At 37.3% G+C, this 17,373-nt stretch overlaps 1 protein-coding gene across 3 annotated transcripts in view; it reads right to left on the bottom strand.

The window, feature by feature from the left end:
- Ppa2 (inorganic pyrophosphatase 2) overlaps positions 1–16,703 on the bottom strand; it is an 80,422-nt gene extending 63,719 nt beyond the window's left edge. The window contains exons 1-4 of one of the 3 annotated variants that reach the window (XM_071614494.1): positions 16,489–16,703; positions 7,276–7,343; positions 4,951–4,995; positions 435–488 (exon numbers count right to left, since the gene is read on the bottom strand). In XM_071614494.1, the coding sequence (XP_071470595.1) occupies positions 435–488; positions 4,951–4,995; positions 7,276–7,343; positions 16,489–16,663 (342 nt within the window). In that variant the 5' untranslated portion in view covers positions 16,664–16,703. The remainder of the gene's footprint in view (positions 1–434; positions 489–4,950; positions 4,996–7,275; positions 7,344–16,488) is intronic. The other 2 variants (XM_071614495.1, XM_027935470.2) reach the window with 2 other exon arrangements.
- Between the last annotated feature and the right edge of the window lie 670 nt (positions 16,704–17,373).

The following is a 17,373-nucleotide window of genomic DNA, read 5'->3' as shown; positions in this document are numbered from 1 at the left end:
CACATTCATTACAGGCATGGTAAAAATCTAGGAGAATTAAATCCTCAGAAATTAAAACTATCATTAACCTTAAATAAATGTTTCACTTGTGTCTATGAACTGAATACATCTCAAAATCTTTTTAAGGAAACCTTGAAAATGTAGGAAGGATCAGCCATCTTGTCAAAGAAAAGGCGATGAAAAGTATACATATAACAAAGTACACAGACAAAATTAAAAAATTTTAAATACATTCTATCTAAAGTGTATTCTCAGCTTTGAATACTTTTCCTTTTTTAAATTTAAGTCTAAGTGCATAACAATATTTTTAATTGTGTTCATTATAAAGAAGTCTGTCAATCATCTAATTCAAAGTATTATGCCAAGTAGTTAAAAACAATGTAGATCACCGTTAAGTTAGCATTTCAATTTTCCTTAACAGAATACATCCATACCTCCATTTTAGCGTTTGTCCACCGAGGTATTTCTACAACCATATTAAACAAATTCTGTGGTTAAAAAAAAGAGAGAGAGAAAGATAAGCAGAACATAAAAAGTTTTACAGATCTCTTATTTTTTCACTTGGAGAAACTTTTGCTAAATGAAAATCAGTAGAGACTTTAAAAAGATGCTTTAGGTTTTGATCTCACAAAAAATGCTCAGTGTCTGCATCATTTGTCTACTCATGCCTTAATTTTTTTCTAAAAATGGGAGAAGTTGTCTAACACAAACAGCAGAATGAAAGCCTGTATATGTCATCTGACCCCTACTGCAGTGTTAGAGGTTACTACACAAAAGTACCTTTGCAATGTAGTGGCAGAACTAGAATGAAGTCAAGAAATGTGCTCTGATTTTCATTCTCCAGCTAAAATGGAGTGAGAGACTGGGTCCCTCATACACACATTCAGCCTCACACACCTCTCATCTCTGTCCCAGTCAGCATGAGGCTGGAAAGAAGATCAATTACATCATTTAAAAGAAAGTCCACAGAAAATTATTAAGTTAAATATTTGAATATTATAAAAGAATATTTATGCCAAGTTACAATCATAATATAAAATTAAGGATGTCAGGACAGGTAGTTACAAAGTTCACAAAGAGTTAGATATGCCTTCCTAACCTTAGCAGTTTTAGCTAACAATATCAGACTCGCTAAAATTACAAAAGAACTATGTCTTCTTTTCTTACAACTGAACTTTGTAGAATTCTTAAACAAAGGAGAATGGGGAATAAAAACAATTTCCCACAAATTTCCTTACAAAGAGAAAGCCATAAGGTTCAAGGTGATTTGCCTGCCTTTTTATATCTGTAACCAATGAGTGATCAGGAAGAAGCAATGGTTTAAAACAGCATTGCTCCAAGTGTGGGCCGGCATCAGGGCCAGCCTAGCTATAAGAGGACAAATGCATGTGGATGAGTACTCAGAGATGACAGAGGAGACCATGCTAGTGACAATCTTTTCACACAATGACACCTACCAAAGTTTTCTATGGTTTTTCTATCAAGTTGGTTTTATTCAAGTTTTTCAGGGCCAGTCTGCAAACAGGTTGGTATTTGGCTCATTTAAAAATATCGTAGCAAATTGATAGTAACTTTTATGTCTGTTGAATCTAATCATCCAAAATTAGAACTTGATGACAATAAATGTTGGCGAGGATGTGGGGGAAAACGTTCATTCACACATTGCTGGTTGGGACTGCAAATTGGTGCAACCACTCTGGAAAGCAGTATGGAGATTTCTCAGAAAACTTGGAATGGAACCACCATTTGCCTCAGTTATCCCACTGCTCAACATATATCCAAAGGACTTAAAATCAGCATATGCAGTCACATTAATGTTTATAGCAACTTATTTCACAATAGCTAAGCTACAGAACCAACCTAGGTACGCTTCAACAGGTGAATGGATAAAAAAAAAATGTCACACATGCACACTGGAATATTACTCAGCCATAAAAAAGAATGAAATTATGGCATTTGCCGATAAATGGATGGAACTGAAGACTATCATGCTAAATGAAATACGCCAACCCCTAAGAACCAAAGTCCAAATGTTCTCTCTGATATGTGGATGCTAACCCACAACAAGGGAGGGTAGGTAAAAGAAGAACAGAAGTACTTTGGATTAGAAAAAGGGGAATGAAGGGAAGAGAATGGGAACAGGAAAGACAGTATAACGAATCAGATATAACTTTCCTATGTTCATATATGTGAAATTCCACATCATGTCCAACCACAAGAATAGAATCCTAATTAGAATAAGTTATATTCCAGGTATGCATAATATGTCAAACTATACTCTACTGTCATGTGTATCTAAAAAGAACAAATAAAAAAAATTACAACTTGAATTACATTGTTCTAATTACTTATTTGGATTGTACTTTTTTTAAAAAAAATCATTAGTTCACAACAGATAGAAATAAACCAAAAAACCAGTGAACATTTGAGTAATTTAATATACTTAATCATGCCACACATCAAAATTATCTGGTGAGCTTGAAAGAATTAGGAAAAAAATAAAATGAATGCCTAGAGCCCCACAGCCCACCTATTTGAATTCCACTGAGCTGGGGTGGAGCCAGGACACTGCTTATTTTTAAAATCTTTCCAAGCTATTTTAATAGCACTGCTAAACAAGTTCCTGGGGGTTTCTTAGTGAAACACAAAAGCTATTAATTCAAAGAATGCCATTTTTTACAATTAAATATAAAAATACATTAAGGCACAAAAGTAATGTTGGTTTTATCAAGTTTTTCTAGAGAAGACTAAATATTACAAATGGCAAAACTGCAAACCCATTAAGGAAGTAAACAAAGCTGAAAATGAATTCTCAACAGTGCTCCTCAGAAGTAAGGCTCATACCTATCCTAGCAACGGTACATAACACAGTCCTGCTGTTATGTTTCATTTTCTATGCTCTTTCATGAGGTACCCCTGCACCTGTTTAAATATGTCTGAAGAAGCTGTTAAAAAGAAGAACCAAAGTAAATGGCAGATGTTCACATAATTTATTCATCCTTGAAAGCCTAGCTATAAGAGGACAAATGCATGTGGATGAGTACTCAGAGATGACAGAGGAGACCATGCTAGTGACAGTCTTTTCACACAATGACACCTACCAAACCACTCACAGACTTGAATTAGGCCAAAAGAACAATAGATGAAGAATAGGTTTGAATTTTAACCCCAAAAGCCACACTCTCCTTCATCATTTGCTCCTGATCATTTCGGGCTTATTCCTAGCCTGCCTTTCTTCTCTACAGCTAAAATGCATTTGGCCTGTAATTTTTTAAAGTCAATGTTAGTCTGGTTTTCCTAAGATTAGTGTTAATTATAAACTGACAATGGCCTGCCAGAATTTATTAGAAAACCAAAAAGATAAAAGGAACTCAAATCAGAAAGCTGTGCATATGGCAGGGCCATTGAACTTCTCCTTCAGCCAGCCCTTTTCTTTTCCTCCATTTTTTTTCCTTGTATTTTTGTTGCAGAAATAAAAAGGAAAAACTAATAATATGAAAAGAGAGTCACTACATTTTTTGTATTTTGGGAAAAGCCAGGAGGGGCAAGAGAAAATCAGCCTTCCTTCTTCTGTCTTTCAAATAAACATGTATTGGATGGTCTCCAACATAGAAACTGCAGTGTAAGAATTTTTAATTTGATTGTCTGAACACAAAATATATTTTTTTTGCCACTGAAATCACTGTTTCAGGTTAATATACAAGTTGCTAGGAACTATAAGGTCTCAAGTCCCTGAGGGTCTGTTTGCCCAACATTTGGGGCAGTAGTTCTCAAATTTCATGTTTAGGATATACATTAAATACTTGCTAAGCATGTAGTTCATCCAGGGCCCACAAAGTAGTGATTCTGATTTAGCAGCTATGGGATGGGGCCTCCATGTGAATTTCTAATAAGTGCTCTAAGTGGTTCCAGTGTAGAAACACTAGAGTCAAAAGTTTCAGTAAGGATAGAGAATAGATGGAGATAAGGCCATAAAAGTAAAGAGTGGTAAGAAAAGCTGACTGGCATCAGCACAATAAAAGGGCACCCAGAGTAGGAGATGGGGAAAGATGTCAATCAAATGATCTGGTCCTATGTGAATAACTATAAAAGTTTTGACAGTCACACAGTTGAAAGATATATTTGGAATATACTTATTTTGGCATATAGTTGATGTAACTTTTTCTTCTCCTGTATTCCAAAAAGACAGGTTTCTCAATTCTGAAACCTTGCTCTCCAACTATCTTCTCTATTATAATTTTTAACAGATTAACAGAACAATTTTCATGACATACATTTACTTTAGGTTATCTACTGTGATAATCTGCTACTAAAATCTGGGTTCATGCTTTGATTCTCTAGTTTTTTTTTCACTTAAAAAATGAAATGGTGGTCTGGGGCTATAGCTCAGAGGCAGAGCACTTGCCTACCATGTGTGAGGCACTGGGTTCAATCCTCAGCATCACATAAAAATAAACAAAATAAAAGCATTCTGTTCATCTACAACTACAAAAAAAATTAAAAATAAGTAAAAATAAAAAATGAAATAGTAATAAGGTATCTAGAAAAGTCAAATTCAGAGACAGGAGTAGCTACAAGGGGCTAGGGGAGAAGAAGTTGGAACCCACTGCTTGATGGGTCTAGAGTTATACTTTGGGAGAAATACATGGTAGTGATGATTGCACAACATTGTGGAAGTATTTCATGTATTTCATGCCAATCAACTATACACTTTTAAAAGATTAAAATGGCAAATTTTATATTATAAATATTTAATCACAATAAACAATATTAAATGGTGCTTTCTGTCCTAGCTGCCTTAAAGAGAGATTAGGAAAAAAACCCATGCATATGAAAGTCTTGCAGGGAAAAAATTTAGACGTACTTTCACAAATCTAAATGATCATCAAGGCCTTTAATCACTTTTTTAATAAAAAAGTGATTCTCAGAAATAAAAACTTTTAGATATACCTCAGATTCATCATTTCGTGCTTTCTTTGTAGGAATGCCATTTTCCTATAAAAGAAAAGATAGTATTTATGATTATAATATTTCACAAAATACAGATGCACTGCACAACAATAGAAGTATGCTTGTTGTATATCCATTCTATTACAGAGGCTGTCCAGAAATCTGACTCAACAGAGAACCTACCAAATGCCCACATAGTCTTTCCTTCAGTATTAGCATCTCCAGTGAACACAGCATAGATGTGTTTTATAAAATAAATTATCAGAAAAGCTGAATCTATTTCAAGTATATTTTCCAAGGTTTTATAAAATAAGCAAAGGCTCTGTTCAGTCTTAAAGGAAAGACTGGCAATTTCCAGTGATTGCGCTTAAAACAGTCATTTCATTATTGAAATGAAACTCCAGGGAGCATGACTAACAAGCCATGAAAGTACTCGCTGCACCTCCTGCCTGTGAATTCTACCAAGGTGTGATTATTACGCCTCCACTAAGCATTTTTAAATTAAACCAGACTACGTGGTGTATTGGGAAGGAAAATCATGCCACTCACAGACGCTCACCCAGTATACGTAACATTTACACACCAAAACGACTACTAATGAGGAAAACAAACAGAAAAATAATTACTCCAGGTCAGCCCTGAAGCATTATTTCTATTACTAAAACTGTACATCCCAAAGTATAAGGTACAAAAATTCCAATCCTCACTGGCTGAAAATTAGGGAAACTATTCAATTTTGTCCAATCCTGAATCTCACATTCACCTAAATCCATCCTCTTTGGAATATTATGCCCACCAAGATGTTTCCATATCACTTTCTTCTAATTCTATCCCTGCCTACTACATGACTTCCCATTATTGTGGTGTTATTATAAGGTACACAGATTTGCCAAGGTATACCCCAACAATATCACCCACTAGTCAACTCTTTGTCCTACACTTCCCTTTTAGAATTTACCATTATCTGATTGATTTTGTGCTTGTCTGTCTCCTCCAACTGAGTGTGAATGACACTTAAACACTTCCACTGCACAAGTAGTCCCTGAAATAATGTCTGCCTCATAATAAACATGTGATGATTATTCATTGAATGAATAAATGAATGAATGAATGCTTTAGCCAAAGCAAAGAGAGGTGTGGGGAGAGAGGAAAAATTCAGGTTTAATAGCTCCCTGGCTAAAACAAAACAAAACACATGGATACACATACACACACAGAAACATTGAGTTATTTCTGCCATCTCTGGTTTCTTTACAGATTATGTGACCCCTTGTCCTGTAAAAACACTTACAGTAATAAACAAGATATTGCATGAGAGAAGGGAGGCAGTTCTCGGAATTAAAGCACCTAAATTCAACTCCACCTCCACAATTGTCTATATTAACCATGTAAGGTGTTTAACATCATCAACAAAATAAAGGGAATCACAGTAGTTCCAAAAGGATTGAGATAATGCTGTGCACAGTGCCTGGCCAAGTACCACAAGAACTCAACAGATCCTACCACTGACCCTACTGCCACTATTAATGACAATTTGGTACTCTTTGCTAACCCCACTTCAGTGTTCCACAAACTCAGTATCATGTGTAATGTTCAGCCTCTAAGGTGACTAATACCCCAAAGGTATTAGTATCAAAATGCCCCAGTGCATATTTTCGAGGCCTTCTCAATTCTCCCTACAATAGGTTCCTCCTATTCCTCCTCAACAAATATCCTTTATACCCATACAATTGTCAACTGACTAGGTTCTATTCAAACATTACCATCGCCACCTCCCTCAGCCCCTGGCTTACTTTTCTAGTTCTTGATTTAGAACCGTCAAGGAGCATGAGCTCTGTGGTCAGAAATGCCACTTTAAAACTTGGCTCTGGCACTTATCTGCTGTGAGATATTAAGTCGATAAAATGCCTGCAGCCTTAATGTCTTGGAGAAAATAAGAGCAACCCACAAGGATTAAATAAAATAGCATATGTTCATATAGTGGTTAGCAAACTGAAATAATCCAAAAATTTAACAATATGATTATTACTAAAATTATAAGCCTCTTGTTAATTTCCTAAGCTATTACCTTTAATCCTTATTTCCTACCAGATTGCCTAAGTTTTATGAACCACTCACATCCTTTCCTCCCAATCCTTTCTGGAAGAATACTATTTTCATGCAAATTTTAATTCATGAAGGAGACTTGCAATCCTGTTATGACTCCTCAGTTTCTCCTCCTGATTAACAACCACATTCTTTTTTTTCAAGGGGCTTTCAAAAAAATTATCTTATGGCAATACCAGCAGTACCTATTTTCATCCCCAAGACAAGTTAAAATAATACCTCTTTCTTAGAGTCCACCTTCAGAGGAATATCATGAAAGGGGGAAATGTAGTGACCAGCTACATTCTCTGTAGAGAACAAAAACACAGAATTAAATCAATGGACACTGTTCTTTATAGCAATAATATCCTCATCCTCTTTTAAGTTTACCCAACTTTTTCAAATTAGCATTAACTCCTGATTTAAAGTTTAATTCAACTTTTAAAATTTGTTCCTATTTGAGGACCAAAGAAAAAATATATACCAACTAAACAGTACTAGGTTGCTGAAATCATTTACTTATTCCTGTGACCTAAAACACCCCAAACAGAAAACACCTACAATAAATTAAAATCCAAACTATGAAAAAAAAATTCACAAGAGACTCATTACTAAGTGAACTAGACTAAAACTGACAACAATTTCCCTAGGAGACCTAGTATCAGAATTCCCAATTTTCACCTATAATGCATAAGAAGAAAGGTCCATTTATTGATTGGGGTATTTATTTTTATTGGTGTCAAGCTTTTTGAATTCTTTTTTTTTTAAAGAGAGAGAGAGAATTTTTTAATGTTTATTTTTTTAGTTTTTCGGCGGATACAACATCTTTGTTTGTATGTGGTGCTGAGGATCGAACCTGGGCCGCACGCATGCCAGGCGAGGGCGCTACCGCTTGAGCCACATCCCCAGTCCTTGAATTCTTTATATATCCTGGAGATTAGTGCTCTAGTTGATGTATGTGTAATAAAGATGTTCTCCTACTCTGTTACTGATTGTTTCCTTTGCTGAGAAGAAGCTTTTTAGTTTGAGTCCATCTCATTTATTAATTCTTGATTTTACATCTTGTGGTTTAGGAGTCTGGTTAAGGAAGTCAGGACCTAATCCGACATGATGAAGATTTGGGCCTACTTTTTCTTCTATTAGGTGTAGGGTCTCTGTTCTAATTCCTAGGTCCTTGATCCACTTTGAGTGGTTTAATTTTATTTTGTTGCATATGGATTTCAGGTTTTTCCAGCACCATTTGTTGAAGAGGCCATATTTTTGCTAATGTATATTTTTGGCGCCTTCAATAAATGGGCTAAGGAACTGAACAGACACTTCTCAGAAGAAGATATACAATCAATCAAAAAATATATGAAAAAATGTTCAACTTCTCTAGTAATCAGAGAAATGCAAATCAAAATTACTCTAAGATTTCATCTCACTTGAGTCAGAATGGTAATTATCAAGAATACAAGCAATAATAAGTATTGGTGAGGATGTGGAGAAAAAGGTACGTTCATATATTGCTGGTGGCCCTGCATATTGGTGCAACCAATCTGGAAAGCGGTATGGAGATTCCTTAGAAAACTTGGAATGGAACCACCATTTGACACAGCTATCCTACTCCTCAGTCTATATCCAAAGGACTTAAAATCATCATACTATAGTGACACAGCTACATCAATGTCCACAGCAGCTCAATTCACAATAGCTAAACTGTGGAACCAACCTAGACGCCCTTCAACAGATAAATGAATAAAGAAACTGTGGTACACATACACAATGCAATACTACTCAGCATTAAAAGAGAATAAAATTATGGCATCTGCAGGTAAATGGATGGGGATGGAGAATATCATGCTAAGCAAAGTAAGCCAATCCCCCAAAACCAAAGGCCAAATGTTCTTTCTGATAAGTGGGTGCTGATCCATGTCGGGGGAGGAGGGATTGTGGGGAGAATGGAGGAACTTTGTTTGGGCGAAGAGGAGGGAGGGAAGGGGAAGGTGTTTGGGGGCAGGAAAGATGATGGAATGAGATGGACATCATTACTCTAGGTATGTGTATGACTGCTATGGTGGGACTTGACCTATACAACCAGAGAAATGAAAGTTGTGTTCCATTTGTGTACAATGAATCGAAATGCATTCTGCTTTCATGTAAAACTATTTAGAACAAATAATAATATTTTTTAAAAAGATGAAGAAGAAAGATCCAATGGTCTCACTATGGAAAGAAACAAATCATTTATTTCTACTCAAAGTGGTAAGAATATTAATATTAAGCTTAAAACAAAACAAATTGAATAACAGAAACTACCTTATCTTAAAAGTTATATACTGAAATATGTATTTAAAATACCTTTAAAAGTATATATTATTTAAACAAGTGCAATGACCCAATATACAGTTGTATTGAACAATATCTGTTTCTAAAAGCTAGGCTTAATACAAACATACAAAATTTTCATTTAGTAATTTCTTAAGTCATGTAGATTTTAATTCTGTACTGCTATCTCTTTAGCAGCTTTGTCTTGTTCTACTTTCTTTTGGATCCCCGGTATCTAGAAAACTAGCTGGCATGTAAATTGACATTCAATAAATATCTGCCCAGAGAGGATTCGTTGAATAAATATCTCCATTACTATTTCATTTTTTTCCCCTCCGAACTGTTAATTTTTCTTTTTCCACCCTGACAGCAAGGCAACTTCTAAAGAACATGTGTATAAGGAAGAGATAAAATTGAAGCAAAGCATACAAAGGGCAAAGTCTATAAAATTTTGGCTATGACCTATAAGCCTTTTTCACGAATTAAACGGATAAACCTTAAAAACAAAACAAAAATTTCCCTAATGCATTCCACATCCAATTTCAAATCATTTACTTGATTTTCAAAGTTATCTATGATCAACAAAACAACAAAATAAATAATATTACTAATTTTTGAATGGTCATTATTAGTCAGTGATTAATTATCAAATAAGTGAATAAATTGTCAGTGTATAGACTTAGATAACCATATAGATTAGAAGTGACTTGGATCATAAAATAGCATTCATAAATAATAATGAATTAAAAATAATAAAATAATTGTTACTGGAAAAAAATAAATATATCCTTAGATCTCAGGTAAGGATAATGCTTTAATGGGTAATATTCCTGTAAATCACTTAATTTCTCGAAAGCTTAATTTTCTCAGTAGTTTCTTCCATTAAGTAATGCACATTTACAAAGGTGTTTAAATAAGCTTAAACATAAAGGAGTCCTCCCAGCACACTTAGTCATTTCCCCTGGTACACAAAGGAAGGATGAGAACTCATTAAAACTTATGCTCAGGCAAGTTTGAGAAGCACTGTTTCATGTGTTGATTTTTGACAAAAAGGATGTTATAATTTAAGCTTCCTTTCTTGTTCAACTTCTATTTTTCCTTATGCTTCTAATTACCTTTCTTGAATTATCTGTCACAATCATATCTACAAATTATTCCAATACCTCACAGATACCATCAAAACCGGAATCCTCTCTGGAGCCCTCTATTTTCTTGCTGTCATCTGGATTTGATGTTTTATTGGCATCCCAAGACCTTTGGTTTTCTGGGTCCCAAGCAGTTATCTCTTTTACTTCACTTCTTTGTTTGGGGGGACCATTCCCTAACGTGTTCTCTAAAAACAACTGCACATGAGGCACATGAATGTGTGAAAGATCTTTATTTGGTCCTTACCCAAACTGATGGCTGGCTGGGTAGAGAATTCTAGAAGGGAAATTATGTTCTCTCAGAGTTTTGAAGGCATTACTCCCACAGTCTTTAAGCATTCTCTGGTGCTATAAGTCAGATAACAGTTTGATTTTCATCCCTTTGCAAGTGGCCTGCTATCCCCCTACTGCCCAGCCCTCCAGTCACTTTCTGAATCTTCTTCACAGTCTCCATTTTTCTGAGATTGCACAACAAAGTGACTGGGGGTCATTCGATTGTTAACTCTCTCCTATTATCCCTTTGATAATATCCTCTCCATTGTGGTATCTGTTCTTTCCTTTTAAAACTCACATTAGTCACATGTGAGACATCCTAGAATTTCCATGTCTCTTCCTTTTATCTCCTTTTTCTATTCTGACATTTTGTTCTATTTTCTAATAAAAAATATATACACATATATTTACTTTCTCTTCTGATTCAACTATATTAGTTTCTTAGTCTGCTAATAACAAATTATCGCAAATTTTATAGTTTGAAAACACAGTTCAGCTCACTGTACTTTCTGCTGAGGTTGTATTTTTTTAAAAACAATCATATTTTAGTTTTCAAGAGCTCAATTTGGCTATTTCTTCATCTCCTCTTTTTCCTTTTTCATGGGTGCCTTGGCCTTTAAAAATATCAGAGAACACCCATTAACTTCGAATTCAAATTTTCTTCTTTCTGCTTTCTATTTTTCCTATTTACCTTGTAAGTTTTCCTTAAATTAATTCACTTGGTAAATATTTACTGAACACATATTCTATGCCAAGCTCTATTCTATGTACCAGGAATACAAATTCCAATGCCCTGTTCTTATAGAACTTGCATTCTAGTGGGAGAACAGAAGTAATGAATATGTATATACTATAGCAGTATGATAAGCATTCTAAAGGAAAACAAACCAGGGTGAGTAAAGAGTGACTAAAGGAAGGGGTGATATTTCATACTGAATGATCAAGAAAGATCTCCCCGATAGGTAACATGTCAGCACAGACCTGATGGAGTGAGGGGGTAGGTCAAGCAGACATTGAGGGAAGAGCACTGAAGGCACAGAAAGCACAGGTGTTGAGGAGAGTTCTTCTCAGGCTATCTGAGAAATAGCAAGGAGGCCAGGATGATAGGAAGGTGACAAAGGGAAATGTGGCAGGCAGTTAAACCAGAGGTGTAGACCAGTATTTGATCTTGTGTACCAGTAAAGATTTCAAATTTATTTATTTTAGCATGAAATAGAAAGTCACTAGGATTTTTGAGCAGAGTCTGAACATTTAAAAAGATCAGTGTGTTCACTGTATTTGTTTTATTTTCTGGTTAAGATCCAGAAATTTAAAGAAGTTTATAGATCACAAGATTTATATTTCAGTGCACTTCATTTAGGAAACTAAGCTGTTTTTAAGAGGATTAAAAAAAAGGAAATCAATTTTTTTTTTATATTCACACAATAGCCATTATCTTTTAATGTGTCAATTTGAGTTCTATATGGGCAAACTTAAAAATTAAAAGGTCATGAGAACTTATTCATAGGAAGCTTTACTAGGTTCAAATACATAGCACATTCAATGTCATATTCTACCTATTACTCAAATTATGCACTTAGAGAAAACTTACCATAATTTCAACACAAGCCTATGCTTACCATAAATGATAAAGCAAACTGATGAAGAACTACATGATTCATTCTCAGTCTGCATAAAAGTATCTTCAACTATCCACAGCACTGTTTCTCTAAATAAACCAGTTATCTACCCCACAGTAACAAAAATTCAAATTATGGAAAACATAGCTTTTCCCTTTCCGGAAGGAAAAGTTTAAAATCGAAAATCTTTATTATCACAACAAAACAAACAAAAACATCCAATATATCAAGGTACATTAACATGCAGTGGTAGGTGTTTGATCTCATTATTGTTTTACAGTTAAAGATTATACAAAAAAACTGTAGGGCAGTACCCACTAAAATTCTGAAACTTAGAAATTAATAAAGAGGAACATTTTCAAAATATTGACTTTTATACATATTCCATTACCTTTCACCCTTCTTGGAATTTAGTGATAAGATTTGTCTAATGTCTTAACATTGAAAATGAAATAGCATATATTTAATATCTACTGTGTGTAAGATATTGATCTTTACACACAGTCTGATTTAACTGCCACAGCAATTCTATAGAACTATTAGTGCTAGACCCACTTTACAGATGGAGAAATTGAGCTAAGGGACACCATCTGAGCTATGAGATGCCATCTAGTGGTTAGTTGAGCCAAGACTTGTCCAAGATGCTGAAGTCAGGACTACAATCTAATGGACCATTGGTCTAGAACTGTTATCACAACCCAGTTGCTTTTAGAAGTTGTAGAAACTGTCCTACACAGTACTTCCCAAAATAAGTTCCATGAAACTCTAATATCACTAAGACGTTAACAATGTTCTGTGAAATAAGTATTCTGTGGTTCAAAAGTGTGGGACAATTTATGTCAGAATTTCCTAGTACTTTAACATGTATAATATTACTCTACAAGAAGGCAATAAAGCAATGAGTGTTTTAATTTGTTAAACCATGAAATATTTTGTTTAAAAGAAATCCTAATAATGAGATGCTTGTGTTCAAGTTATGGAACAGAATGGAAAATGATGTAGTCTAAACTTTTCATTCTATGATTTAATAAAATGAGGTACAGAATGGTGAAGTGATACAAGGCTGTGCAGCAGGTTACTAACAGGGCCAGAGCTGTCACCAAGGAGGTCTGATGTTCCAGGAAGCTCCTTCCCCTGAATCATCCTGTCTTACTTTGATACTATTTTCACGTTATACCAATTTTTTTAAAAAAAGAATTATATCTATCAATATTCTCCTTAATGGCACAAAAGAGCAACCATTTACAGAGAGGAAGCTCAAAAATGTTACATCACTCACTACACTGGTATTTCAGAGATTTGAGATATATCTGGGATTGTGGAAAAACTTTCATTTTAATAATGCGGAACAGAGCCAGTAGTGCTATATCATGTTTTATTTTATTTTTGTTGTTGTTGTTTTTTCCTCTTTAAAGTGAGACAGAATTACTTGGGAAGGTATGTACGGATGCTGGTACTGTATCCAATTTGAAACCAAAATTTTTTTAAATTGACATATACTATTTGTACTTATTTATGAGGAAGAGTGTTATAATTCAATTCATGTATTAATCCTTTCAGGGTAATTAGCATTTCCATCTCCTCAAACATTATCACTTCTATGTGTTGGGATCCTTCAAACCCATCCACCTAGTTATTGTGACCCTCTTTACAAACAAGCAATTTGTCCATTGTTTTCCTGTGAACCCACTTACCCCCAAGCATCTTCCTATCATTTTGTCCTACTCTTTCCAGTCAGTAGTAAACAGTTCTTTGCCACGGCTGCCATCTGGTGGTTAGCTCAGGAATTATTTAATCCAACATACCTTCTCCAATTAGAATCTTACCATTTGGACTTTCCCCAAAACCATACTCCCCTTTATTCCAATTGTTGCTCATATACCTCAGTAAGACCTCTTTTTTCTACCTGCTATTTTCTCAACTGAGTGAAAAAGAAAGATATAAGTAATTCTTACTTATGTAAGTCACAGAAAAATCAAGGATTTGAAGTACATTTGCAGCTAAAGAAACCACAAAAACAGGCCAACAGACTCCAAAATAAGGGGTCAGAGGTCTTGCAACAACAGAGACCATTAGGATCTCTATCATTCATCCAGGGCCTTCGAGGAATACTAGTGCCAAGAAGGCCTTGGTGAGGATCACTTCAAGGCAAATTACTTCCTTTTACAGTTGAGGAAACTGTCCCTATGAAAAAGGAATGTAGCAAACACTGGCCTAACAGTACACAGCAAGTTAAAGGCAGAAGGAGAATTAAAGCTTAGAACTCTCCAGTCCAAATCCAGTGCTTGTTCAACTACACTGTGAGCTCCAGACTTCACTGCACTTTTTTCCCTGCCTCTCTTCAATCAAGATTCAAGTAAAACATATTTAGTGTTTTTATATTCTCATTTATGAATTACATTAATATTATGAATCTCTTGAGGGCAGGGACCACGATGAAACCTCCTCTGTGCCATGCCTACCAAATCTAGTACGCTTCATAGATATTAACTACTTTGCCTGTTAATTACTACACTTATTGCAGATCTAGGATACTTCCATATATTATGCAGTAGGAGACAAGCTTTTATCTGCTTAAAAAGCTAAATGCCATTGTACAGCATTGTTTCTATGGAAAACTAGTTCCAGTAAAAATTACATTGTAAATTTTTTTAGGGTGGGGGAGTACCAGGTATTGAACCCAGGGGTACTACTGAGCCACGTCCCTAGCCCATTTTACTTTTTGAGAGAGGGATTCCTAAATTGCTTAGGGCCTTGCTAATTTGCTGAAGCTGGCTTTGAACTTTGAATGCTCCTGCCTCGGTCTCTCAAATCGCTGGGATTACAGGTGCGCACAACATTGGTTCAGCATTTTTCTTTAACACGACCTGATCAATGTTGACCAAACGAGGATGGAGTAAAAAGCTTGTAGCATAAAGGAAAAGAACAACCAATTTTGAAGAAAACAAATTTTAGTACCAGCTGCCTCACAAGGGTTTAGGCAAGCTCTGTTATCTCTTCCATAAAATAACCCTAGACGGTAATCTCAGGCAGGAAAACTATAAACCTTTTAAAAATAGCAGATATCAAAAATGCTTACAGATATTATTATTGTTAAATAATTCATATTAGGCCCTGCAACTAATCACTTTACATACACAATATGTCATATGATGTTTGCAGCCCTGTTTTCCAGAAGAGGAGGGGGGTAAAAATACCAAGGTTTGGCAAAGTAAGAAATTCGCCCGGGATCAGGGTTATAGAGCTCAACAGTGAAGAAGCCCTTCACGGTTTACTCCAGGACCTCGATTACTAATAGGTGAGTAACGGTACCAGGTGGATTTTACAGCTCCCCTCGGGGCTCTGAAGTCAATGGAGTGTGAAAACAAATCAATCAACGTTGCTACTTTCCGGGTGCTGCTAAAGTACAAAGGGGAGCCTGGGGTGCATAGAAAAATAAATGACAGTCACGGAGACCTGGGTCCTTTTCCGAAAGTCTTAGTTGGCCAGCTCAGTGCCCGACATGTCGCTTGACCCTCTAGCTAGTGCAATGTGCAGAGGAAGCAGGACCATCTCCCTACCAGAAGGCCCGCGCCTCTTGCTTGTGGATAGCACTCAGGGTGCAAACTTGTGAGCACAAACGTGTGTTTTTGAGAAGATCCCTGTATCTCCAGAGTTCAGCCTGCCTCTCCACTGCGCGAAAGGAGGGGCTTTCTTACGCCATCGGAAGGGAGGGCGCTGGCGGACTCGGCCTCCTTCCACATCTAGGCGGTGTGAACCCAGACTGCCGCCCGGGTTCCGCGAAAGGCTGCGGGCCTCAGGGGTGGCCGCGCGCTCGGATGCGGTCCGAGAGGGCGGTTAGCTGGGCCGAGAGTGACTCGGCGCCGGGGATGCCTGTCGTCCTAAGTCTCCACAATCCGCGTTTGAGGTCTTGGTCAGAGGCCCTCGCTGGAAGCTCCCATGGCTCAGCGCGGGCTCCCGCGTGCAAGAAGATGGCCTGGACTGCGCGGCGACCGCGGAAGGCCTCAAAGAGCGAGGCAGGCCGCGCGGGCGGAGCAGGTCCCCCTTGTTCCACCACTCAGCCACATTCCTCCGGCGCGCCCCGCCGCGGATCTCTTTGAGCTACTTACTGAAGAAGATGCGGTAATCCTGCGAGTGGAGCTGGCCGCGTTCCTCCGTGCGGTACAGGGCCATGGCGCGGCGCGGCCCGCTCCCCGCGCTCGCTGCTTGAGGCAGGCTGGCGGCGGCAGGGCCCCCCACGCGCCACCCGCGACCGGTGCGCAGCAGCTGTAGCAGCGCGCGCATGGCGTAGGCGACTGTGCGGTTCTGTGCAGGGCTGTGGTAGCCACCCGGCCCGACCCGGCCGCACGACGGCGCCCCCTACCGCTCGGGAGTCGTCACTCCCACTCTGGGCCTTGGACCAGGATTCCCACCCTTACTAGTGGAATACAAGCGCCCGCCAGCGGTGCACAGGGTATATATAACCAAGCCAAGACTGCAAGATGAGCAAGACAAAGTCCACCACCCCAGAGGAGCGCTCATTCGTCCACTCAATCCTTCACTTACCCCCATTAACCTTTACTATCATATTGTATGTTTGCTGCGGTAATGCACTACTATATGATTACTCTGTGCCAAAGGCTGCTCTAGACCCTGTCCAGCATAGGAGACGAGTGTACTTACACAAAGACGTCACAGTAAGACATAATGATCATGCCTCCATATGAAAATTTGGCCTTGACGCTGACTTACATAAAGGTCATAAGTAATTTCCTTACCTCCTCCATGAAGCCTTTTGCTGTTTAGTCCAAGTAGAGGCAACTTTCCAGAAATAGCCTGCACTACCTGTAACTATTTATATCCCATTGGACAGCACTTAATATAGTGGCCACAACTAACTATAACGCAGTAGCTTTTACTCTGAGTGGTCACCGGCTCGGGTTAAAAAAAAAAAAAATGGGAGCCATACCACTACAGAACAATGGAAGAATAGATGTTGCAAGCAAGCAGAAGTC

Source organism: Marmota flaviventris, chromosome 7 (assembly GCF_047511675.1).
Source record: "Marmota flaviventris isolate mMarFla1 chromosome 7, mMarFla1.hap1, whole genome shotgun sequence".
Lineage (NCBI taxonomy): Eukaryota > Metazoa > Chordata > Mammalia > Rodentia > Sciuridae > Marmota > Marmota flaviventris.
This window is presented reverse-complemented; position numbering and strand designations above follow the sequence as displayed.